Genomic DNA, 26,538 nt, shown 5'->3' with positions numbered 1-26,538 from the left:
GTGTCCCTGCACAGCGGGTGCGTACCAGGATTTGCTTGATTCCAAAATCCTCCGTAGCCAAGACCCTTCCCTCCCTCTGCTGTGGCACTGGAAGCATCGTTCATCAGTCTCCAGTGTCTGCACTGGGCAGAGGAGCACCGGGGTGAGCATGGGGTCTGCAGCACACCACTGTTGCCATGACTCCCGCAGGAATGCAGCCCTGGCTGATGCATTTTGCCCCAAAATGCCCCCTGTGCTCCCAGGGACGCTGTGGGCACAGCTGAGCCCACTGGGGCCGGCAGCACGCACCCTGCCTGGGACCGGGCTGAGCCCCAGGAACTCAATGCAGAGATAAGCGGGGTGGGGGGTGCTGGGGAGCAGGGTCAGATCAATCAGGCCCTGCCACCCCCCCAGTGCTTCCATTTTCCTCCCTGAAGGATGCAGTGCTCAGGCTGCCGGTTCAGCCGCTCCTGCTGCCCCTGGCTTCCTGCCCCTGCGGCCCCCATGGCCCCCGCCGTGTTGCTCCATCTGCTCCCCGCCTGCTGCCGGCCCCGCGCCAGCCAGCCCCGCGCCAGAGCTGAGCACCGGCAGAGCTTGTGACATGATTGCTGATGCACATGGCAGCGCGGCCCAGGGGGGTGCCAGGGCTCAGCATCCCCCATGGGTGCAGCCACCCAAACCCTATGGGAATGCGCGGAGTCCTGGCATGGAGGATGCTGCTGCCAGGGGGACACAGAGATGTCAGCCCTGAGGGCATCCCCTGCGGTGCCACCCTCTGTCTGTCCCCTGTGGCCCTGGGTGACACCTGCATAGGTAGAGGTCACCTGTCCAGAGCTCTGCGCTTTGGGGTGGCCACCTGGCCTCGGCTGCCCGAGGGCAGGGGATGAGTGGGCTGGACCGTGTCCCCTGAGCCCTGTGGTGAGGGGCCGTGGGACCATCCGCTCCCCCCTGTTTGGCTGCTATTTTAGGCTGGAAAGTGCTGAGGGATCCGGCCAGACCACGGGCCCGTCTCCACGCCACTGGAGATAGCAGCACCATGGCACGTGCTGAGGTCACTGGGGCCGTGGACACCATCTCCTCTCCTCCTCCTCAAGCTAGTGGCAGCCTGGGGAAGAGGAGAAGGGGAAGATCCTACAGGAGGAGGATGGAGCTGAAGGCTGTGCTGGCTGTTCAGGGCTCGCTGGGCAGAGGGGATCTGGCAGCGGGTGACGCCTTCCCCCAAGCATGGGAGCACGCTGCTGCTTTGGGCTGTGACACCCCTGGGCACCCAGTCTGGGGCACCCAGGAAGGGGGGGCAGCCCCATCCCATCCCCACAGGCACTGAGAAGCCCCGGGGTGGCCCTCAGGCAGGGGGGGTGGCAGCCCCTCGGACGGAGGGGACCCCCTTAGCACAGCCTCTGGCAGTGGCCCCACGTGGGCTGCAGGGCTCTGCGGGGAGGGACAGGACTGTCCCCCACCCCGGCGCGGACGGTGGTGTTGGGTCCTCGCCATGGCTGTGCAGGTCCAGGCTTGTCCCTGGCCGAGGTGCCGGGGCCCTGTCCTGCTGGTGGGGGACACACAAGTGGCCAGAGGGACGACACGAGCTGGGACTCGTTCCTGCAGCCCTGCAAGAAAAAGGCCAGCCCGGCGCCTGTCCCCAGGCAGGAGCAGCTTCTGTCCCCATGCCTGGGGTGCGTGGCCCGGCTGCAGCTCGCCATCAGGGCCAGGAGCAGGCGGGCTGGGCCGGTGCGGGACAAACCCCCTCTTCTGCCGGGGTTTCTGCCTGCTCGGTGCTGGGTGCTCCCCCACACCCAACGGGGAGCAGAGCCAGGCTGTGCGCTGCATCCCCACGGCTCAGTTTCCCTACCAGCAGCACGCTGCTGCCCCGGTCTCTGCTGACAGCGGATGGGGAGAGACCCCTCCCACGCCACGCAGGTGTCGGTGTAGCTGTTCACACTAATCGTGAATCGTGGCACATCCTGGCTCTGCTGGGGAGGGCGGGGGTGGGCACGCAGGCTCAGGAGGTTTGCGCATCTCCCCATCACCGTGTGCGGCATCCCCCCAGTCACCGTGTCTGCGTGGGACAGACTCAGTTCTGCCGTGCCCTGGCCAAGGGGGAAACTGAGACATGGAGGAACAACATGCCCACAGGTCACACTGGGATCCATGGTGACGCTGAGCCCCAAAACAGGACAGATCTCGGCTTTGGGGGAACGCGGGGGCTCACATCTGTCCTACGCAGCCTGCGAGGCTGGGAGGGGCATCTCGCCGTGGCTGCCCCAGAGCTGTGTGCCTCCTCGCCGCCATCCTGCCAGCCCCGCTCCATCCCTGGCCCTCCTGCACATCGTCACCGGTGCCTCCCTCTGCCCAGTGTGTCCCCATGGGTGCCGGGGACCGGCTGTGGGGTGAGCTGGCAGAGCCAGCCCCAGCGCACGTGGCAGGAAAATGGAAAAAACCCCAAAGGTTTCGGGGCTGGCTGGTTTCACCCGCTGCCTGCCCGGCCCGGAGCCCCGCTCCCTCCCTGCTCGCCCGTGAGATTCAATACAGACCTGGCTCAGGATATCGAATCTCTGGAGCACCAGCCCCCTGCACCCCGTGGGCAGGAAGGGGCCACCCAAAGCAGGTTCTCCCCACGCGTGCCCTGGTGGGGACTCGCCGAGCCAGAGCAACGTGGCAAAGGGCAGGGGAGGCTGGTGGGGACCACGTGGACGAGTGGAGGACAACTCTGACCATGCCAGTACGGGGCAGTTCTGAAGTTAGATCATTTGCAAATTGCTGTATCACTCTGCCAGGAGGGCCAGAGCCTCAGCAGGGAAGCAGGTACAGGCAGGACAAGGCGGGCAGTGAGGGAAGGCCTCCAAAAAAGGGGTTTTCCCAGGACTCCCCCAGCCCCAGTCTGGCAGTGGGACTGGCGCGCTGGTGTGGTGGTGCCAGGGAACCCAGCACGGCCCACTCCGAGAGAGCAAAAGGAGCCGATTCCTCAGAGAAGCTCAGAAAGCAACTGGGGAAAAATAATTTCAAGGATGTTAAACACAAACAAACGATGTCCTCCTCTGCCACGTGTGCTGGGCTAATTACTGAGAGATGGTGAGATGGCACATCCTCACCCAGCCTTGTGCCGAAGCCGCAAACGCGCTCGCTCATTGTGACGGACTGGGCAGCCTCTGGGACCTGCTCAGCAGGACGTGACAGGCTGGCAGACACCAAGCAGCCAGCAGGTCCCAAAAAAGCCCGGCCTGGGGAGACGGGGGCCAAGCTGCCCTCCCACGGGGGGCCCTTGCAAGCCCAGGGGACAGGCCAGGCTAATCCCGCCCCATGGGTGCTTGGGGCTGTCTGGGGCGGTGGGGGTGTGATGTGGCAGATCCCCACCAGCAGCTCAGGACCCGCTGCCGCCCAGCACGGAGGTTCCCGCATCAGCTTTGTTGGTGAAGGGGCGAGTGGAGAGGGAGGCGAGAGGGAGGCAGCAGCCCCTGCGCGGGCCGGGCAGCTCAGCACGGGGACCGTGATGGGAAGCGACAGCGTGGCACAGGCAGCCGCCAGCCTGTCCTCGGGGCCACCCGCGAGACGGAGCCCAGCGTCAGGGCAATTGCACCCATGGGGTGATGGCTCGGTGAGAAACGGGGCCGGGGCTGCGACTCGAGTCAAGCGTGAGCAGCTCTGGCGAGGCAGGTGAGGAGACGGCTTCTGGGTCTTGCCTGGCTTCTCAAACGCAGCAGAACCATCCGCACAGCCGCAGTGCGCAGGCTGCAGGAGCGGGTCAGGTTTCCGTACCGAGCACTGAGAAGTGATGCGGGATCCGTGCCGCGCCGGCCGTGGCCTGCAATGCTGTGGGAAGAGGCAGGAGCTGGGCAGGCAGGGCGGGCAGGGGTGGCTGGGTCACTCCCCATGGGTGCTGCAGCCACCGAAGCAGTGTTCACCAGGGTGAGGGCTCCAGCAAAACAGGTTGGGGAGCTGTGGCACCCACCTATGGCCACCCTATGGGAAATGGGGGTGATGGGTGCCCAGCGCCTCGTCATGCCCCAGAGCCGATCTGGGGACTGGTGCGCCACTCACAGATGGCACCAGGAAGATGTCAGGGATGCTGCACGTTGCCCCGCTCCCTCCCATGCTGTTGAATTTGCAGCAGGGATTAGTATTTGATACCTTCCCTTCGTCCCGGGCTCATCACTCCCCCGTTGCCACCCTCGCTGTGTGGGCAGCCAAGGCGGACAGTGCACCGCAGCCCGCGGGGAACAGCGCGTCCACTGCAGCGCCAGCGGAGCGGCTTTGGGGTGGCGACAGCCGGGGGCCAGCAGCCTTCACACCCCCTCCCCTGCCCTCGGGAAAGGGATGAGGGGAGCAGCACAGGCAGGATGGGGGTGCAGGGCAGGATGGGGCAGGGCAGGACAAAGTCGGGTGGGGGGAAGACCTCTTCAGGCAGCATCACTGCAAGGAGCTGCGAAATCTGCTGTTTCCAAGGCAACGTGGGGATCCCACAGCTGGGAGCAGGATGGGATGGGATGGGATGGGATGGGATGGGATGGGATGCTTGCACTGCTCTGCCTGCCTGCTCACTTGCCCCTTGCTGCTGCCTGCTGGGCACCCAGCCCACAGCTCCTCTCTGGGGGCGATGCTCTCATTTCCCCTGAGCCAGGAGCAGCGGGAGCTGGTATCAGCGTGATGCCCGGGCTGGGTGCAGGGAGGCTCTCTCCTCCTTCCAGCTTCTCTCCTCTTTCCCTCACATCACCTCCCTTCCCCCAGCCCTGAAACCAGGAGAAGCCAGGCACTGCTGCCTGCCTCAGGGGCTCGGGAGGGAGCTGGAGCCTGTCCTGCAGCGCCCAACGGCTTTGGTGGCAGAAGAGGGTGAGTGTGAAGTCTGTAAAGCAGCTGCTGGCTTTAGGGTCCCTGCCTGTAAAGAGGGCCGTAAACCCCACATTCCTGTCTGCCTCCTTGGGAATGCTGACTTGGTCCCCAAAGGCTGGCAATGAGTCTTGAGCTTAAGCACAGGGCCCACCTGCTGACCCACAGCAGTGCCAGAGGCCAGACGCCTGTTTGGGGTGCCCTCTGCCCCCACGGTGCCCGCGAAGGGGGGATCTCCGCGTTGCCCTGCCAGCAGGACGCAGCACTGGTGTGCGGTGGGAGCCCTGGGCAGAGCGGGCAGCACTGGTGCTGGGCAGCGCTGCCGGGCATCGTTCCAGCCTGCCCAAGCAATGCCTCACGCCAGCATCAGTCCTCACGGTCCCCTGAAGCCGTCAGACCCCACAGCGATGCACGAACCGACCTCCTCGGTGCTGGGCTGGCAACCCTGACGCCGGCAGCGCTGGAGGCAACGAGGCCAAGGTGGGAGCCCACCACCTCCACCCTTCCACAGAGCTGTCTCCTGCCAACGGCACAAGGGGTGTTTCTCCTACCAGCTCCGGGGAAAAGCCTGCTCTTTTCCCAGCCTGCTGGCTCCTTCCCGCAGCCAGTCTGCAGACGCCAGCACAGTCTTCGTCTGCAGCTGCCACCCAGGCCAAACCTCAGGCGCAGGCAGAGCTCCCCCATGCCGACATATGGCCTCCTGGAGCAGGGAGAGGCATGCGGGAGAGGGGAGACTGACATCTCTCAGGTGTCCCCTGCCACCGGGAGACACAGCAACCCCTCCTCCTCCTCCTCCCCTCGTCTCACCTCTGCTGTGACGGAAAGCCACGCCGCTGCTTCCCTTCCTTGCTCCTGCCATAAGGCAGAGCCTGCCAGCAATGTGGAGATAACCAGGAGTTTTACGGGTTCATAGGCTGGCTTGCTGCGCCACGGCGGTGTCCTGCACACAGCTCTGAGCAGAGTACACGTGCATACAGGTAACACCTCCTGCTTTAGCCCGTCACAGTGCCCTGGTTTCCTGCAGGCTGCTTCGTGCCTGAACCCGCAGCTTTGGCCGACTGCGCCACGTCTCACCCGGCCAAGGTCTGCCTGAGCCGACGGGATGCACCGGGTTCAGCCACGATGGCTCTGAAGGTGCCGGGGGATTGCTCCCCTCCGCTCGGCAGCCTCCCTGCGAAAGTGGCTGAAAGATGAAGACTGAGACTCACCATGAGCCGCCCTCGGGCCAGGAACACGTGTGACATGCCTGAGATGCTGAAGGCTTGTTTAGGAGGCAAGTTAAAAAGGCTCAACCACTTGCCCTGGTATCTTTAAGCAGCAGACTGAGCCAGCACTGGATTAATTACATTATGCCATGATTGAGGCTGTTGCTAGGTTACAGCAACCGGTCCCTAAGCCCATCCTACTGCGGGATTTCCCCAGAATCACTCAGGGGCATCCCAGACGGGCAGGCGAGCACTAAGGTCTCTCCAAGCAGCAGGACCCCTGACTGCAGGGAAGTTGCAGGCAGCGCACCCATGAGACACCCTGCCCCCAGGCCCGTCCTGCGCAGGGGCTGTTACAGCCCAGGTGTTTGTCCGGCCCCCAGCGCTCCAGGAGCCTGCGGCTGCTCACAGGGCAGGCCTCCGCCAAGGGCATCTGCAAGTTCCCACATTCATGTCCTGCTAAAACCCGAGTTTCAATAACCTTGTCATGTTCACTGCTGGAGGGAAGGAAGCAAATTCCCTTGGCAAGCCAGGGAAAAACTTATGACCTTATGGGAGTAACAGGAATAGGGTGAAGCTGAATCCCTCAAAGGGCAGGATCGCTGCACTCCTTGCATGACTCCGTGTCATAAATCGTGGGGAACAATGATGACATGGTGCACCGGTCAGCCAGCTGCAAGTCCTGAGCAGGATACAGCTGTGAAAAGCCAGTGCCATCACTGGGCGCAGCAGCAGATGTACTGTACGGGAATCATGAAGTACCAGCCCTGGCATGACCTCATCTGGACTGGCACGGCCAGAGAAAGATGAACCCAAAGGGGAGCCGGTGCCAAGGACAGCTGCTGGCACAGCCGGGGCACAGCCCGTCCAGCCGAACAGAAGCAGAGCAGGGAGAGGAGCCATCCGCACAGGGCTGGGCGTGATGAGCAGGATTTAAACAACAGTGCCGGCAAAGAACAAATAAGCATTAATTGGCCAGGAATAAACCTGGATGGCAATTATCAGACAGGTCCTGAGCCTCAAGGCAGAGGACTGATGGGCAGCTTCCCGCAGGGATGCCAGAAACTGAGCTGGTCTGGGGGTGGTGGGAGCTGCAAGGACCGGTCAGTCTGTCCTTGTGCTGGTTTTTGACAAGGGGGTGGAGGAAGCTGCGGGCTGGGTATCAAGAGACATGGTCCTTTTGGCCCAGGCTCTGCCATACAGGGCTGGGGTACGTGGCTCAGCAGCAGTGCTAAGCAGCTTGATTCACTTGCAGGGATGAATTTTGTGACAGTCACAAACACAGATTAACATGAGCAAGAGCTTTAGCAAGCAGGGACGGCCACCTGTGCTAAGGAGACTTGGGCCATCAGGAAAAAGATGCTCTGAACGTGCTGCTTTTGCACAGGAGGAATCCATGGGCAGAGGACGCACGAGCACAGAGGAGTCAGGCTCCAGGCCACTCGGGTGCAGGTGAGCTGGAAGGTCTCGCTAAAACGGGCTCCCAGCTGGGCAGCCACAGGGATGCCGGCACAGAAGGCACGCTGCAACGCCTGCGGAGATCAAAACGTCAGCCTGCTCTCAGAGTATGACTTCCCCCATGTCTTGTCACAGCAGCTGCATCAAGTCACACACCAGGAGTTGCCAAGAGCGACAGGAGGTGCTAACCGTCACGCTGGATTGTCCCACTCCAGGGACGGGTACAGCAAGAAACACTCCCCAAAATAAACGCTGGGCGCACAGCTCCCCTTCATGCCTGCGGTTAGCAGCACAGCCCCGCTGCCCCGGCTGGGGTACTCCACATGCTGTCCACAAAGCAGACACAGAGACTCCTGCAGATGAGGGAGAAAAGCCCGGTCCCCCCTCCTCTTGGAGGGCTGCCAGACCAGCCCGATGCTCAAGCGAACGGAGGCTGCTCGTCAGGCAGCTCTTGTACCGCACCCTGCGGAGGCTTGGGCAGCAGCGAGCAATGCCAGCTGGGAAGACACAGCGGGTAGGAAAAGGGAACCTCGGAGTTACCTCTTGGGACTTACCATGAATGCTCTGGCTACAAGCTGGCACAGTGGAAGCCACGATGCAATCGTATTGCGGCCGAGGGCCCTGTGGATCTCCCCGTGGTGTGGAGGCAGGGCAGTATGGCTTTCGCACAGCAGCCCCCGAGGACAGGGCTCTCCCTGCTGTGCTTGGGAGCCAGGCCCAGCCGGCAGGCTGCAAATGCAGTGATGAATTTGCACTTCTCCCTCCTGCTGCTCTAAACCAACCAAGACCTTGCACAGCATGCAACTCTGGCCAACGTTAACTGCAAGAAATTGCAGCTTCTCAGCCTTAAGCTCTTTTTTTTTTTTTTTCTGGATGACTGATAAACCCAAAAGCAAATACACTGGTACCTCTAGAGATGCTCACAGGAACTATTTATATCAACGTGATCCTGCAGAAGCTTCCCCATAATGACAGGCATGTACACATACTTTTTATATTTAGCTTATTCGAAAGACAAGGTCTATTTCTTTCTCCCCTCACTCATGTTTGCCAGGGCTGGATTACACCTCATGCTGTAACCCTAACCAGGTCACCACTCCCTGCAAAATGGAGAAATCTAAGTCTAAAAAGCACCTTTTTCATGCTATTCCCTTCCAAGCTCCCACTTCACCCACCGGGTGCGATTTCTCTGACCTTGCTGCCAAAGCCAAAACGCACCACAGGCCCTCCTGGGGCTCTAGTGTAAGTAAAGAGAACTCCCGCATCTGCTTTTCTCTTTTAAAAGAGTATTTTGGAACATAATGACTCATCCTTGCTTGTTTTTGTCTCAGCTCCTTGTGTTGACAAGGAACACGAGCTGCAGGGAGTGTAAAGGCTCCTACAGTGGCCAAATCTGGCCCAGGTGAAAGACAAACCAGTGCCAGCATCAGTGTTTCCAGGGGACTTGGTGCCTGTACAGCCTTCCGCTGAGAGCCGCGTTCACAAGGAAGCAGAGCTGAACAAAAATGTCGTCTCCCTTACGCTGCGTGGAACAACAGCTCTCTCAGGACAGACCTCAGTTTTGGGGAAAGAACTCATGGTTTTTACATTCAATTTTTTTTTTTTTTGTGAACGATTTTTAATGTAGCACCCTGTTCCATGAAGAGTAAGAATGCAGCAGCATGAGGAATAGAATCACAGAATCTTTAAAGTTGGAAAAGACCTCTAAGATCATCAAGTCCAACCGTCAACCCAACACCACCATGTCTACTAAACCATGTCCTGAAGTGCCACGTCTACACATTTTTTGAACACCTCCAGGGATGGTGACTCCACCACCTCTCTGGGCAGCCTGTTCCAATGCCTGACCACTCTTTTGGTGGAGAAATTTTTCCTAATAACCAATCTAAACCTCCCCTGGCACAACTTGAGACCACTTCCTCTTGTCTTTTTGCTAGTTACTTGGGAGAAGAGACCAACACCCACTTCACTACACCCTCCTTTCAGGCAGTTGTAGAGAACGATCAGGTCTCCCCTCAACCTCCTCTTCTCCAGGCTAAACAACCCCAGTTCCTTAACTGGAAGGGGTGAAGCGGGATGCCCTGCTGTGAAACAGTCCTGGAGGGACACGCGGCTCCCGAGCCCGGGCAGACACGCTGGCGGTGGAGAAGAAGATGTGCAGAGGCAGTTGTACAACAGAGCTTTATAGTCAGAATGGACTGTACCAAGTTTTTTTTCGATGCAAAATGGAACATGACCCAAAAATCTTCACAGAACAGAAGCACTTTCAGGAACGCAGCCAGCTGAAGCTGGAACACCTGCCTGCCCTTTCACAAGAGAGGCCACAAACCAGTCGCGTCCCAATCCACTTTTTCCTCCCCAGACGTGCAAAGTTTGAGCTGTCCCATGCATTTCCCTACACTGTCACACGAAATGTAGTAACGCTCAGAGAAGTAGGCAAACGCTAATGGTAAACAGAGCTGAACAATATACTGCTCATGCAGCAAAAAAATCCGTTTGTTTTATAGGGAAACAGTTACAAGCGCATTTTGGGGGCTAGGGGAAAGAAAAAGAAAAATGGAGCAGGTAACTGCCTGCTGTTCAACACAACTCTGGAGTGGATAACGGATCAAAAAAACACCTCGTTTTACAGGGATGTAGAAGGAAACCCCACTTTGGATTTCATGGTTTACATTTTACAACAAAAAGGGGAGAGGGAGAACAAAACCAAACCTCAAATCAACCTGCAAGCAACAGGGTAATGTAATGCACAGATCCTCGAGGGAGCTTCACTGTCCGAGCTGTGAAAGGGACACCAGAACCAAAATAGAAGGGAGTACGGAGAACTAACACGCTCCATCAAACACAGGGGCTGCTCACTGAGACACAGGCAAGTGCGAAGGGCTGGCTCGTAGTGCCCATCCAATGGCAACCGGTGCTGCTGAGCAGGCACTGATCCACGGGTCTAAGTTCAAAGCAAAAATTAAAAGGTTTCCCAAACTCCTGGGATAGGAGGCTGCACGAATGGGATAGGGTAGGGAAAGGCAGCACGCTGGCTGCTAGGAAGCTCGGCCCTGTAAACACAGCTGCAGTATTGACAGAAGCTGGGCCAGGAAGGACGCTGTCTGCGCTACAGTGGTGGTCCCTCTCAGCGTTAGAGAGGCAGCCTGTGTTTTACAGCGTGACTGTAAAATGCCTGAGAAGCAAATGCCTTGCCATGCTAACACTTCCCTATAGACAGTTCTGAAGCTCTGGATATCTTCATTTCCACATGAGAGTCATGTCCCTGAGAGGTACCGAAGGGAAGGGATTCTAGTATATGCAAATTCAAGGGTGGGAAATGCAGAGAAGCACTGATTTTTCTCTCCCTCTTTCAGGTTAGCTTTGCACTTTGCATTGTTTTCCCAAACTGCATAGCAGCTTACATGTAGTGTCTGAGACACCAGGGCCACGGAAATGAATGGGGCTTCATGAATTCCAACAGCAGCACCAGTGAGTGCTAATTAAGCTGCTGTGCAGAAAGGTCCCGTTCAAAGGACTTCAAAATCACACACATCCTCTCTCACTCTGGCCCTGCGGCTGCTGTTTTAGGGAGCTGTACCATAGCATGATCTGCTCAATTTAAAGCTCATCGACTGCTGGGTGGAGCAATGGCCAATACCACCTTTCTCATTAAAAAAATAGGAAGGATAAAAAGTTAAAGACTTGAGACAGGCGAGCACGATGCGTTCATGCGGCATGTTTTGTTGCACTCCTTTTAGCAAGACGGGAGTTTCAGGTGTGCGGGAGTGGAATATAGCGGGGGGGAGCAGGAGGCAGGTTCCCTTTGCCTCCCACACCCTGCCAGCTACCCGACGGGGCATGTCTGGAAGGAGAAAATACAACAGCCTGGAAGCGGGCCTGGGAACCGTGCCCTGAACCTTCCCCTTACTCAAGTACATCTCAGCTGGATTTTGTGTGTGTAACAAATGCACCAGAATAGCACACACAGATGTAAAGCTTGTGTTTTGCCAGCTCTGTTTTGAGAGAATATATGGCAAACGGCCAAAGCTTTACACATCTGCACCTGTCCTGGTGTGACTCGTAAGAAAAGATGGAGACAGCCATGACAGAAGAGTCCGCTGCATGTACATGCGGCCAGCCTACAGCTCCTCATAGTCCCCACCTCCTCGCGGCTTGCTCATGCTGGCTCCTCCTCCTCCAAGAAAAGCCTCAAGTTCATCTATCTCATTGTTTTTCTCCTTGCTCTTCTTTTTCTTTTTCTTCTTCTCCTCTTTGCTCTCTTCCTTCTCTTTGCTCTTCTTGTGTTTGCTCTTCTTTTTCACAGACTTCTCCTCTTCCTGCAAAATGAGAACATTTTTATTAGTAAATCCTCCGAGCATGCCAGTAAACCAGCATATACTGCCCTGAAACTTGGCTCTGACGGGAACCTTCCTTAGGGTGAAGCATCTACTACCTAGGCTGGCTTGGAGTTAATTCCAGAAGACCCTTCTGTGACATTGGACAGAAGAGAAGAAAGACCATCTGGTTTATATGTAGCACTGGTCTGTCAGGCAGTTTGTGCCTGACAATACCACAGTATTGGACAGGCAGAAATGTCAAAGACAAAGCCTCCTGCAGACTTCCCTCGCTGCTTCTGAGATTATGTCTGTCGGGGACACCCCTTTTTCCTGATAGCTTGGAAAAAGTCACAGTGCTATCAACAGACTCAGCCCAGCAGAGATGCACTGCTCTATTTAATCCCAGATTTTACAAATTCACACACTTCCTCTTCAAAATTCAACTGTTCTAAAAGCTTGGTTCTAAGCTGCAAATTGATCAATGGTCTGCAGAGCCTGGGAGGCACAGATCTGGCTGTAGGATGGGAGGATGGAAGGAAGTCCACCCGGAACACAGAGCATGCTGTAGAAGGCCACCCCTCTCCTTGGCTGGTCGATAATATGGCAGGTCAGCTCTGAGGAATTAAATAGTACCTCTTTGCTTTTCTTTTTCTTCTTCTTTTTCTCCTTGGAAGGTTGTTTATCTGTTCAAACAAAAAAAAACAACATTCTTTTTAATTAATTTAGACTGTCAGCGATGCAATTCTGCCCCAGTTTCTGAGAACAAAATGCTCCATCCTGGAGCCATGTGCAAAGGCAATCCCGAGTCCTCAGGACAAACGGTGCTCCATTACAAACCAACCCAGGCTCCAGCAGTCACACCCTAATTTAACCAGATGCATCTAGTTTCATTATAAGCATGATATTATCTATGTTATTCTGTGTTACCAACGCTGACCTGGATGTTCACTGTATCACAGCTACTAAGAAACAAATACAGAGGCCAAAGGCCAAACTGGGACCAGATTATTGTTCCCAGAACTAAAGAAGAGCTCCTGGGAACAATTTCCCTCTGACCACTAAATATTCAAAGGAAGACAGAAATCCCGCCAGGCACGGTTTGTGCTTCTGTGAGCGGAGCCAGGACTGGAAGGACCATTCAGGACAGAGCGCCAGCAGATGGGAGCACCCCAGCAGGTTAGCACTCACTGTTGGTCAAACGGTGTATGGAAATTACATCACCGCGAGGCCAAAGCGTCAGTGCTGCAGCCCGGCTCTGTAAGGATATCAAATGAGTCCCTGAGTCTATCACTGTCAAATCGTGTGTCCCATGTTATTATGGTTGATGACTTGGCTGCTAATTAGACTGCTGAACATCCACTGCCTTTGCAGAGAATCTCCTTGAACAGGAGAGTATCTACTCGGCTGTTTCACACGAGGATTTATAACTGCACAACGTTTCATGTGCAGTATCCAACTGCCAACCTTACCTACACATTCTTTTCCTTGGTTGATCTGTAAATACAAGTCAACCATGGAGAAGTCTAATTTCTGGTCAAGCTCCAACTGACTGACTACCAAGACATATTTTTATATTCATTCCAGAAAGATGAGAGGAGATAAGACGAACCCTTGTTGAATTATTAAAGATGCTAAACAAGTTAAATTATTGACCTGGGCCTCTGCAAATGCACTTCTAGCTATTTCAAGTTGTGCTGTTCAGCAACTCAAAGCGACAAGCTGATGAAACCATCGCAGCCTGTGACACCTTGCTTACACTTTTGGAACAGCTATTCAAAGAGATCTCTCTCTGGTGCTGCTTACAGCTTTTTCTCCCCTTAAGTCTTTAATTTCTCATCTTTCGTGGTGACATCAGGGGCAGATCTATAGGAAGTTGCTTTGCAGTAATGCCAAGACAGCAGAAATAATTTGTGCAAGTAAGATTTGTTCCCTCAGGGGATGGGGGGTAAAAAAAAAAAAAAAAAAAAAAAGCCTGAATGCTTAGGTTATGATCGGAACCGCATCCCATCTTTCCCAAAAATAGAAGAGCAAATTGGCAGGGTGTATCAGAGTATTTTGCTCAAATTGATCCAAATTCTTGAGGGGGTGGACACTGCAATGCTGAGCACCTCTTCCCAGGCACGCAAGGCTAAGCGGGAAGCCTTACACGGAAGCAGCTTGTGAAGGATGCGCTTCTGCTTCCAGCTGGGACAAAAATAATACATGGCTGGTGCCACAGACGAGCCAAGTTCCCCCCTCCCCATGGGGAAAAACGTAAAGAAAGTTCTTTGTGCTGTGTTAAATCACATTGAAGACTCACACAGGGCACTGCATGAAGTTACAGGGTATTTTATTTAGTGCAAATTGGTTTGCTTACACCCTGGAACCATTTTGGAAAAAAACAGATGCCTGACAAACAAAATCAGCACAAGTGGAAATAAGGTGCGACCTTTACCTTCCTCACTGCTCTCCTTGGGACCGGTTTCTTCCAAACCCAAGCCAAAGAGATCTGAGTCATTTTTCAGTTTAAAGGAGTGGACTGTTGATTTCACAGGCTGGGGTGGCTTTGCCAACGAGGTATCATCATCCGATATTTCAGAGAGATCTTCCCGGACCGGGAATTCATCCTAGAGACAAGAAAAGGCAGACAACACACACAAATCTTTCAACCAAAACCTCTGAGCATTTTGTGTACAAAGACGTCAGCGGTTCGCAGGTGGGGAGGAGGGAAGGAAATGGTAGCTGAACTGAGCTGTTATTGCCTGGAAATCAATGCCCTTGATCTTATAAGCTCGATCTATTTCTTGCTTCGGTAAAATGCATTGGTAGCACTGGCACTGGAAAGTGTGCTCTGATAACTTCCCATTCACGCTACCAAAATCAAATTCCTGATGTAAAGGGATTAAATGAGACCTTTAACTGTGTTAGCTCAGCAGCATCAGCCTCTAACTGCCCTGGAGAGGCACCTCTGTTTTGGGGAAAATCAAATTTAATAGGCTGAAAACTCACTTCCAGACCTGACAGACAAAACCTTTTTGCTGTGTAGCTCTGTGGGGTCTCGCATATGAGAGGCAATGAGCAGCAGGACCAAGGAAGTGGCCTATGTCTGCAGAGTAACTCCCTTCATCAAGTCAAAAGGGAATGTGTTCCCAGGCCAAATTTGCCCCTTCAACGTGGGCTAAATCCCAGGATGCTGCGGAGACTGGATATCACCCAAAAAATCCTCTGTCTCTGCACAATGGGAATGGAAATGAACTTTAACGACCATCTGATATCTGCCAACTGATCCTCTTCAGGATTTGTTATCCATCCTTTCTATATATCCTCCATACTGACCGAACATGGCCTCGCTCTACTGCTGACCTAGGCAATGCCTCCCTCCTCGCTAACGGTAGTGGTTTTACTGCTTTGCCTGACTGGTAAACCTTGATCTTGAAAAGCATTCACAAGTCGTGGGGCGTCTCCGTGACAATGATGTGAGGCAAGCTCCCTCACAAATCCCATTTCTCATCATCACATGCTAAGAGAAGTAAACTTGCTGCAAATACTTTTGCTTTCGTATTAAAGTGCCAGGAAAAGCAGACACTGAAACTGCTAAACGAATGGAAAATTCCTTAATAAACACCATGACACACAGGCAAGGTCAAAGAAACTGGGACAACTGTCCTTTCTGCAGGATTCTGGAATGATGCGAACACATAAACCACTCCTGAACACCAGCTAACCCAGACACCGGGAGTACCCTGAACAGCAATCGCCTGTCCCAAATCACGGTTAGCAGTTTCTAGAGATTGCTCTGCTGGCTGCGAGTGCAGATCACTGGAATGAGGGATACCCAGAGCCACAGCAGCAAGTTCCTAGAAGATGCTTGTGTTTTCTCCATCTTTAACAGACGAGGGGTGCAGAGGGGGCTCCCCTGTCTGCTCTATTTGAGCAGACACCTGCAGGCAGCACTGAGCAGCTGCCCACGTGTTCAGTGTCACAGAGCCTTTGCAGCTAACCTGGCTATGCTGGAGAGTCCTTCTCAGGCAGATTCTCCTACTCCAGTAAGGAACTTTGCCCAGCAAATTTTGTTATGGCTTTTTGATTGCTGGATTGACTGTAGGATTGACTTGTTCTCTCTCTCTGGCACGCACACACTTCTACATATTAAACTTTGGGTGGAAGACCATTAGATTTTTATTTCATACCTTCCACACCACTGGACTGACCGTGCTCTGGACTTACTGAGAATAAACAGCACTTTAAAACCCGTAAGCACAAACCTCATTGCCGTGTAGCTTCAACAATCAGAGCATTAGTGGGTTTGTGAGTATATCAATCTCTTCAGGTTGCTTAGCACCTGACTTGCTGCGACTGCCACTGAGAGATGGGAGAGCAGATGAAAGCTCTGCCCAGTGAGATGCCCCAACACTTCCAGCTCAGCTTTGCAGCACCGCACAGCGATTCACACACGTTATTTACCATTTTCCTCTTCTGGCTGTCAGAATCCTCGCTTTCGAAGTCTGGGTCATCCATAACAAATGAGAGCATCTGAGTAGCTATTGGTCCCTCTTGATCACTGTCAGAGTCCTCAGGCTTTTCCTCTTTGACCACTTTCTGCTTCAGAGCATGTCCTTTGCTTTGGGAAGTGGTCTTTGGGGCCTGGACTGCTGCTGGGGTGGCAGCAGCAGCAGGAGCAGCAGCTGGCAGGCTAGCGTTGAGCTTGCTGCTGCTGTTTCTTTCGGACCCAGAACGTGGAGGTAAACTGTCAGGAGGCTTCGGGTCAGTTGCTTTGGTCAAAATTGCTTCACTCTGTGGTTTCAGAGAATTTCTGGAAGACCTGTGAAGAAAGAAACAAATCGTCAGACCCTGTCCCTTCTCCCATTCTGTGAAGCAAAGCACAAAGACCAATGAAAAGCTGAGCCTGCCTCGAGGGCTGCAACGTGCATCTCCAAGGAGAGGTAGCTCATCCTAGGTGTGCGTGTTCAAACGCTCAGAAGCTGAAGATGGCCCTCATCCCTCAGGATGCTGACGCGCAGGTGCCTGCACCAGCGGGCCATGCCTGACTGTATCACCCACAGGACGTGGTATGTGGAGAACACAGTCCCGTTCATTGGTCTCCAGCACAAGGTGTGGCGAATGATGACTTCCACTCTCCTCACCACAAGACTCCACTCCTCTGCCCTTGCATCGCTATGAGCAGACGTTCAAGCACTCAGTTACAGTTTCTTGTTCAAACTTGAGAAAAAGGCTGGGCCTTTCCCAAACAGAAACGTACCAGCGACCACGGGCGCACAGTGCTCAAAGGCACGCTGCCAGGTCCGGTGCCGAAAACCCAGCATAAAGCAGTCGTCACACCTACAGCACGCACAGCCCAGCTGACAGCTGGAGGAACAGGCTGACAGAGACACCAGGACTTCTCAGAGGCTGCACAGAAGTCAGCGGCAGGACCAAGAAGAGGCCCACGTTTGTGCACAACCCCGTACTTCAGGCTGTGTTTTGTACCTTTTTTTTCCCTGCTCTGTGTCGATGCCTTCATCAGGTATGAGTATGACCTTGGAGTCCTTCACCTCTTCCTCCTCCTCACTGGAGAGGGTAACGTTCTTGCTGGGCACCCGTTCTGCTCCCAGCATGGGTCTGCTGGGGATTTTGTCATCCAGATCCAGGTCATCTTGGAAACCTGCCACCATGGGGTTCCCCCCGGGCACCTCTCCATCGCTGCAAAACAGACAGTGGTCAGTGTCCTGCTTCAGCTGAGAGGGTTCATTTTCTTCACAGTAGCTAGTATGGGGCTATGTTTTGGATTTGTGCTGGAAACAGCGTTGATAACATAGAGATGTTTTTGTTATGTGGACCTGTTGTTGTTGAGCAGCGCTTACACAGAGCCAAGGCCTTTTCTGCTTCTCGCACTGCCTTGCCAGTGGGACAGCTGGGGGTGCACAAGGGGTTGGGAGGGGACACAGACAGGACAGGTGACCCAAACTAGCCAAAGGGGCTATTCCATACCATGTGACACCATGCTCAGCATAAAAGGGGGCTAGCCGGGGAGGGGCGGCAGCAGCTCCAGGACGCGTGGCTCAGGGACAGTCAGGTTTCAGGACAGGTCTGAGTGTGCGGTCTGAGTTGTACGGTCCTTGGGTGAGAAACTGCATTGTCTATCACCAGTTTTGTATACTCTGTTAAGTACTGTTTTGTTTTGTTTTGTCTTCCCCTCTCCCTTTGCTATCCCAGTAAACTGTCCTTATACCAACCCACCAGGTCTTGCCTTTTCCTTCCCATTCTCCTCCCCATCCCACTGGGGGGGGGGGGAAGGAGGAGGGGAGGGGGGGAGTGAGTGAGTGGCTGCGTGGTGCTCAGCTGCCGGCTGGGGCTAAACCACGACAGTCAGACACAGCCCCCCAGGACGCACTCGGACATGCTCCCCCTCGAAAGCAGATTGTCGCTCGTCTGGCTTTTCTGGCCAACTTCAGGGTGAACGTCACTCAGGTCGGGGCAGCGGCTCTGCCAGCCTTCCCGCCGCACTGTCCCTGCTGGCTGCAGGGGTGGCACAAGTCCTGTACAGAACCACACAAGGATGTGGCACATGGTGGCTGCGACCGCCCGAGCCGAAAACGTGTGGCTGGAAAAGGCGAACCTCAGTGCTACAGAATAGCCTGTTGGTTCAGCTCAATCAGAACATCTCTGGTCCAATGTGCAAGGATCAGCCAATTAAACCGTGGGAACTGCCTCCCTTAATCCCCACATCCTGTAATTAAACCTGATCATACACTGCCACTACTCTGGGAATTCACTTGCAGCTATTAGCTTCCTGGAATTATTTCTATTTCTCTGCTGCTCCCTGAAGCAGGCACCTACCCAGACACTATAACCATGCTATAACATTCCCCAAATTAAATTAACCTAAGGACATTTAGAGCTAGGAGTCCGTCAGGCTCCCTGGATGTAACACAGTTATGTGTTCAAAGGCATCTTGATAGAGAGCTTCGCAGCTGAAATTACCTGCTGAGGATTCTTGTCTGAATGTCCTCAGGACCCAACAATTTTAATACTTTCTGAAGGATTTGCTCATGTCAGGAATATAGATATTTCCCCAGTCTCTGCTGATGAACCTTTGCATTACCTTTCCTCATTCCATTTGCTTTATTTGCAACAGATATCCAGTTCCTTCTTGATAACCTACCATAACCAGTAGTCACTGTCCTTTTAATGACTTGATACAGATTGTACAAACATAGCCTTCATTTTTATGCAGAGATTAAAAAAAAATATTATCGCTTGGAATAGATTAGATTTTAGAGGCACAAAAGGAATTGCAAAAACCTAAAATCCTTCATCTGGAAGAAGGTGGTGTTCCCAGTCACTAGCAGACGGCCAGCACTGGAAGAGACAGTGGAGAATGTGTGCTGGTGGGATGGGAAACACCAAGGCCCTAACACAGTCTGGCCGATTGTACTACTCGCTCTGGCTCTTCTTAAGGCTAGTTACCAGTTTACAAATCAGTTTTAAAGAATTAATACATCTGCCAACAGCTAATGGAGTTATTTGTGACGTATGGGACACCACGCTTCTCACAACTGGTGCAGCACATTGAGAGTGGTTATAATCAAAGCTTGTCTGGGTGCTAAGATCAGCGCTAACATCCAGGCCCTCCTCCTGGTTTTGGTGTGGATCCCTCTGCTTTCAGCACTCACGGCGCAGCTCTTGGATACGCAGAGGCAGGCTGCTGAAGAGCCCCTTCATCGTTTACACTGCTGCTCTCATACTGAGCCAGGAAGGAGGCACGCAGCCCGTCCTACACAAAGGAGAAGAAAACTGGTGCCCAGAACAGCCTCTAAGGCTGGAGGAATTACAAGTGAGCAATTTCTGAGGTCTGTGAAGCACTGGCAGGGTTTCCTCTTGAAATGTGCTGAAAAGAAAATGGAGTTGCATCCTAAAAACGGCAGGATATTATTCTGAAGTAGTGACACTTCATTTCTTTAACACATCACTGCTCCATTAAGCACGAGGACTCTTCAGAGATTGCTGCCACTGTCCTTCTACTGCATACCATACGAGACCTGCAGCCTTTAAAGCATTCCCAGTCCAAACAGACCATCCACGTGTATACACACACCCGCACAAAGTGGGTCATCTCCCTTTGCAGTGAGTACATCTATAACTTCCACACAAATCGTTGAGCGACAGCTTAAGAGCAAAGCAATGGAGTGAATATACGTCAGGAAAATCACTGCTGCAGTATAAACAAGGTCTGACAATGCAAAATTAGTATCAGCTTGTGGTCCTGAGGTTCCAGCTGGAAGGAATTCAGAGCACGCAAAAACAAGCACATTGCACCACTCTCTCTGGCACTTGACGCGCTGCCAAGCCTGCGTTAGTGTTGAGCCAACGTGTTTGCAGGCGCAGGTACCCACCAAAACCGGCTACGCTCGCCAAGGTCTGCATCCGAGGTACTGATCAAAGAGCGTGTCGGGGTTTCCTCAGTGAGCCCTCCATCCTGCACACAGAACGGCTGCTGGTGATGAAACAAATCCAGCTGCAACCTGAGCACACCGTCTCAAACCTGGATTGACCGTGTTAGACCAGCCCTGCCATGCAGCCAGTGGAGCCGGCTCTGTGGGCAGCCACCGGAATCCTCTTGCCACATCAGTTTTTGGGGCTAGAGAAAGAGGAAAATCCCAAACTCTAATATAGCAGGTAAGCTGAGGGAATCACACGCCGTGGGATGAGCCTGCGTGACTATGTTCTAGGAGATGGGGGTCTTCTAGCGTGAACCATCAGTGTCCTCAGCTTCTCTCACTTGGTCTAGCCAGCTGCGTACAACTACATAAATAACAGATGCCATAAAAGCAAAGAACCAGTTCAAAGCCCTTCAGATGTGAGGACAAGGAAATCTAATCAACGTTTAAGATACACATCTAGTGATGCTGAGCAGACAGATCAGGAATACTGTTAGGTACAGCATAAACTCGCTTTCAGGCACCCATAGTCCACCCTGGCCCAGCGGGAGGGACGTGGGGACCCCATCTGGAGCCAGGTTAGCTCCTCTGGTGCAGTCGCATACATGCTGGCTCAGGGCATCAGGCTAAAGAGCAGCAAATTAAGTTCTGAAACAGCAAATCGGGAGATTGAACTACCTTTCTAATTAACCAGTAAAGAAACTGATTTTGGGAGTTCTCTTTATTGCAAGTTAGAGAACCATAACAGGCCATTAAACAAAACCCAGGATTCCATTAATCTCTGTAGATCTGTGCTGGGATTTAGCTACAGCAGCACCAAGGGACGTTAGTAAGTGCTGAAGGTCTCAGCAGCTGGCTGATTTTTGGGCAGCCTTGTTCCACAGGCATGAGCACGTTCACTGCTAGCACGTTTCAGGGGAAAAAAGTGGTTTTTTCTAACATTACTGCTCCATGTCAACTCTTGCTCCATTGTTCAGAGACATTATGGAGTAGGGAATTGGAGAAGTTCCCATGACATCACTGCAAAAAATTCAAGAATTCCCTAAGTCACTAAAATGGATGAGAAATACCAGACTTTGCAACCTCTTCCTGAAGCTCAGAGAAGCAAACAAGATCTTACAAATGAAGGCAAACACACCCCTGAATTGAGGAAGCAGTTCAGTTACACAGCATAACAGGTCAAAGGCAGCCTTGGTGGAGTTCAGGATCCTGAGGCAGGGAAGGGGGTAAAAAGCAGGCTGGACTTCAGGAGAGTCGACTTTGGCCTCTTCAAAGATTTGCCTGGAGGAGTCCTGTGAGATAAGGCCCTGGAGGGAAGAAGGGCCCAAGAAAGCTGGTTAATATTGAAGGATCACCTCCTCCAAGCTCAACAGTGGTCCATCCCAACCTATACGGAGTCAGGCAAAAATGCTAGAGGCCTGCATGGATGAACAAGGAGCTCCTGGACAAACTCAAGCACAGAAAAGAAGCATACAGGGGGTGGATGCAAGGATGGGTAACTTGGGAGAATAGAGACATCATCCAAGCACCCAGGGATGAAATCAGGAAAGCTAAAGCCCAAAGGGAATCGAATCTGGCCAGGGACATCAAGGACAACAAGAAGAGCTTCTATAAGTACAGAGGTGACAAAGGGAAAATGTGGGCCCACTGCTCAGTGAGAAGGGGGACCTGGTTACACAGGCCATGGACAAGGCTGAAGCACTGGATGCCGCCTTTGCCTCAGTCTTTACTAGCAAGACTGGCCTTTGGGAGTCCCAGGTCCCAGCGACAAGGGGGATAATGTGGGGCAAAGATGCACCCTTGGTGGAAGAGGATCAGGTCAGAGTTCCTGGACAAAGCAAAACTGAATGTACATAAGTCCATGGGCCCTAGCGGGATGAACCTGAGTGCTGAGGGACCTGGCGGATGTCATTGTGAGGCCATTCTTGATAATCTTTGATCAATCATGGCGACTGGGAGAAGTGCCTGAAGACTTTCCTGAAGAGGAAAGCAAATGCCACTCCTACCTTCAGGAAGGGCAAGAAGGAGGACTCAGAGAACTACAGCCTGGTCAGCCTCACCTTGATCCCCAAGAAGGTGATGGAGCAGCTAATCCTACATTCCCAGCACATGAATGACAAGCAAATCATCAGGAGTAGCCTGCATGGGTTTACCAAGATCAAGTCATGCTTGATGAACTTGATAAAAGTCTATGATGCAATAACTGTCCTGACAGATGAGGGGAGAGCAGTGGATACCTGGACTTCAGTGAGGTCTCTGACATTGTCTCTCTTAAGATCCTCGTAGGAAGCTGTTGACGTACAGGCTGGACGAGCAGGCAGTGAGGTGGACTGAAAACTGGCCGAATGCCTGGGCCCAGAGGGTAGTGAACAGTGGCACCAAGTCTAGTTGGAGGCCAGTAACTAGTGGTGTGCCCCATACATTGGGGTCAATATGGAGCCCAGTCCTCTTCATCATCTTCATTAACGATCTGGATGATGGGGCAGGGTGTACCCTCAGCAAGTTTGCAGATGACACCACACCGGGAGGAGTGACTGATGCACCAGAAGGTCATGCTGCCACCCAGAGGGACCTCATCAGGCTGGAGAAATGGGCTGACAGGAGCTTCCTGAAGTTCTACAAGGAGAAGTGCAATGTCCTCCACCTGGGGAGGAACAACCCCAGGCAGCAAAACGTGCTGGGGGCCACCCAGCTGGAAAGCAGCTTGGCAGAAGAGGGCCTGGGGTTCCTGCTGGATGCCAAGTTGAACATAAGTCAGCAAGGTGTCCCTGCTGCAGAGAAGGCAGATGGTGTCCTGGCTGCATTAGGCAAAGTATTGCCAGCAGGTCGAGGGAGGGGATCCTTCCCCTCTGCTCAGCACTGGTGAGGCCACACCTGGAGTGCTGTGTCCAGTTCTGGGTGCTCCTCAGTACAAGAGAGACATGAGTATACTGGAGAGAGTCCAATGAAGGGCAATGAAGATGATTTAAGTGACTGGAGCATCTCTCACATGAGGAAAGGCGTCTCACATGAGTGCTGGGGCTGCTTTACCCTAGAGAAGAGAAAAGGCGGACTGGGGGGACCTAATCAATGTATTTACATACCTGAAGGAAGGTGCAAAGAAGATGAAGCCAGTCTCTCCAGTGCTGCCCAGTGACAGGACAAGAGGCAAAGGGCGCAAACTGAGACACAGAAGGCTCCCTACGAACATCAGGAAACGCTTTTTCCACTGTGAGGGTGATCGAGCACTGGCACAGGTTGCCAGAGAGGCTGTGGAGTCTCCATCCATGGAGGTATTCAAAAGCCATCTGGACACGGTCCTGGGCAACCAGCTCTGGGTGGCCCTGGTTGAGCAGGGTGGTTGGACCAGATACCTCCAGAGGTACCTTCCAACCTCAGCCAGTGTGTGATGCTGTGAACGTAACTATCTCTGCTTCATACGTGAAACACACTGCCCACTAAGGCGTTCTCACATGAGCTAACTGCAAGACTCTTGCTCTTATTTGGGTAAGAGAAGTAACTTCACAAATTTTCAATACACAGCTCGTTCTTCTGCCACATCTTCAATGGCTCTTCAGTTTCGGAGCTTACACTGGGTAACAGCACACCCGGAAGAAATGCTGGCAAGCTGTGTAAGCTTAACACTCAGATATCTGCTTAAAAATGTTCAAGAGACCTGAACGCATCCCTGCTATGTCCTTAGGCTTTGTTCCCCACTCAGGTGCAGCTTGGTATTTCGTTTTTTAAAACCAATAAAATATCCATTAGGTTTGAGTGGTTTCACAGGAGAATTTTTGTGTTCTTTAGGTCAGAGATAAATTTCTGCAGCAGAAGATTTTGTTGCAACTACAACAGCCTACTCACTGCAGTAGAAGCTGATTATTAGGGATGGTGCTTACAGAACTCTTATGTTGCTCCTGGGCATCATGGGGCTGTAATTGGCATCCTGAAGGAAATAAATTATTGCAGATGATAGTCAGAACCACATTTACATCTCTGAATTTCAGCACATCTGGCTTACTATGGTAGGCTCTTTTTGGCAAGAAACAGGTGAAATTGCCAGAGCACTGAGAAAACCGTGTGAGCTACATAAGAAACCTGAGCAAGACATGGATGCCAAGCTGCAGAGAAATAATGAGCATACGAATTTGCAGGGATGTGCTGCAAGGTCTTCTCCTAGAGAACAGAGCAGGTCTAACTGAGATGGTTACCACTGTCACCAAAGGATGAAGCTGTGAACAAGTGTCCTCTCTGTGAAAGCCCAAAGGTGTCTCTCTCTGCCCTCACCAGCTCATATGCACTGGAAGGGTTCCAAGACTAGGGACACAGCACAGAAGGGGATCACAGCAGCCAGGACATGACAACTCTACCAAGAGCAGGGCTCTTGCACCACTGTTTAAGATGTTTGGCTTTTTGTATAGTTCAACATCTCTTTGCTCCCAACAACCAACGTTCTGTAGAAGAGAAGCCTTTGTTAAACATCCAACCTCCTACCTACAGCAAGAACTGCAGCTCAAGAGCTCCAGGGGCACTCCAGGACCCAGGCCTCCAGCAAACCTCAGGAAGGTCAGCCTGGGCTCTCCAGACATCTCCTTGTTAAACAGAGAAAAATATCCCAGCTCAGCCACAGCTGCGAGCAAGACACTTTGTAGGCCAGCGTGCTTCTAGCAACCACCACTTTTCTTTCTTTCCTTTTTTTTTTTTTTTAATAAAACATCCACATGTTCTACCATCACAAAGGATGATTCAGGCTGACCTGCATCAGACAGGCATCAAGCCTCACACACAGCATTGATTTAAAGTTGTTGTGGTTGAACTAGAGTTGAACTGAATCATGACAAAGATGTCAAAGGATACAGAATCCACCACATTCACAGATGAGCTGTATCAGCATTTAATTACTCTTCTGGTTCATCCAGTGTTGATGACAAGAGGCAGCAGGCAAGGACTATTCTAAGCAGAGGGATGCAGAGCAGGCTTAGGTCACCTCTTAAGTGACAGTCTGCTTTCAGACAGCTTGCTGCACATCCTCTTGTCTGAGCAGCTCAGTATACACAATCCCTTTCCCCTTTTTTTGGTTAAAAACCATCAAAGCCAGGAAAAGAAAAAAAAACCAAAAACAAAAAAAACCCCCAGCCTACAGCATAAACACAGGTCTGCCTTTTGGGGGGATAGAATTATAGAATCCTAGACTGGTTTGGGTTGGAAGGGATCTTTGAGGACCATCTAGTCCAACCCTTCTGCAATGAGCAGGGACATCTCCAACTAGATCAGGTTGCTCAGAGCCCTGTCCAGCCTGGCCTTGAATGTTTCCAGGGATGGGGCATCTAGCACCTCTCTGGGCAACCTGTTTCACCACCCTCATTGTAAAAAATTTCTTCCTTATATCTAGTCTGAATCCACTCTCTTAGTTTAAAACCATTATTCCTTGTCCTATCGCTACAGGCCCTACTAAAAAGTCTGTCCCCATCTTTCTTATCAGCCCCCATTAAGTATTGAAAGGCCGCAATTAGGTCTCCCCAGAGCCTTCTCTTCTCCAGGCTGAACAAGCCCAACTCTCTCAGCCTGTCTCCATAGCAGAGGTGCTCCAGCCCTCGGATCATCTCCGTGGCCTCCTCTGGACTCGCTCCAACAGCTCCATGTCCTTCTTGTCCTGGGGACCCCCGAGCTGGATGCAGCACTGCAGGGGGGGTCTCACCAGAGCAGAGCAGAGGGGCAGAATCCCCTCCCTTGACCTGCTGGTCATGCTGCTGGGGATGCAGCCCAGGACACAGTTGGCTTTCTGTGCTGCAAGCGCACATTTCCAGCTCATGTTGAGCTTCTCGTCCTCCAACACCCCCAGGTCCTTCTCAGGGCTGCTCTCAATCCCTCCTTCCCCCAGCCTGTACCAATACCAGGGGTTGCCCTGACCCAGGTGCAGGACCTTGCGCTTGGCCTTGCTAAACCTCATGAGGTTCACAAGGGCCCATTTCTCAAGGTTGCTCACGTCTCTCTGGATGGCATCTCGTCCCTCAGGTGTGTCAACTGCATTCAGCTGGGTGTCATTGGCAAATGTGCTGAGGGCGCACTCGATCCCACTGTCTATGTCGTTGACAGGGGACAGGACAAGGGGTAATGGGCTTAAGCTGAAGGAGGGTTGATTTAGATTAGATGTTAGAAAGAAATTCTTTACTGTTAGAGTGGTGAGGCCCTGGAACAGGTTGCCCAGAGAGGTTGTGGATGCCCCATCCCTGGCAGTGTTTAAGGCCAGGTTGGATGAGGCTTTGGGCAACATGGTCTAGTGGAGGGTGTCCCTGCCCACAGCAGGGGGGTTGGAACTAGATGATCTTTAAGGTCCCTTCCAACCCAAACATTCTATGATTC

The 26,538-nt window shown here is 52.9% G+C and overlaps 1 protein-coding gene across 2 annotated transcripts in view; it reads right to left on the bottom strand.

Moving 5' to 3' along the window:
• Positions 1-9,627: 9,627 nt before the first annotated feature.
• Positions 9,628-26,538, bottom strand: part of RABL6 (RAB, member RAS oncogene family like 6) — a 60,032-nt gene continuing 43,121 nt past the window's right edge. For both annotated transcript variants that reach the window (XM_075772100.1, XM_075772101.1), the window contains 5 exons: positions 17,246-17,458; positions 16,223-16,580; positions 14,214-14,385; positions 12,413-12,462; positions 9,628-11,779 (listed from right to left, as the gene is read on the bottom strand). In XM_075772100.1, the coding sequence (XP_075628215.1) occupies positions 11,582-11,779; positions 12,413-12,462; positions 14,214-14,385; positions 16,223-16,580; positions 17,246-17,458 (991 nt within the window). In that variant the 3' untranslated portion in view covers positions 9,628-11,581. The remainder of the gene's footprint in view (positions 11,780-12,412; positions 12,463-14,213; positions 14,386-16,222; positions 16,581-17,245; positions 17,459-26,538) is intronic.

The sequence above is a fragment of the Balearica regulorum genome, chromosome 20 (genome assembly GCF_011004875.1).
Source record: "Balearica regulorum gibbericeps isolate bBalReg1 chromosome 20, bBalReg1.pri, whole genome shotgun sequence".
Classification (NCBI taxonomy): domain Eukaryota; kingdom Metazoa; phylum Chordata; class Aves; order Gruiformes; family Gruidae; genus Balearica; species Balearica regulorum.
This window is presented reverse-complemented; position numbering and strand designations above follow the sequence as displayed.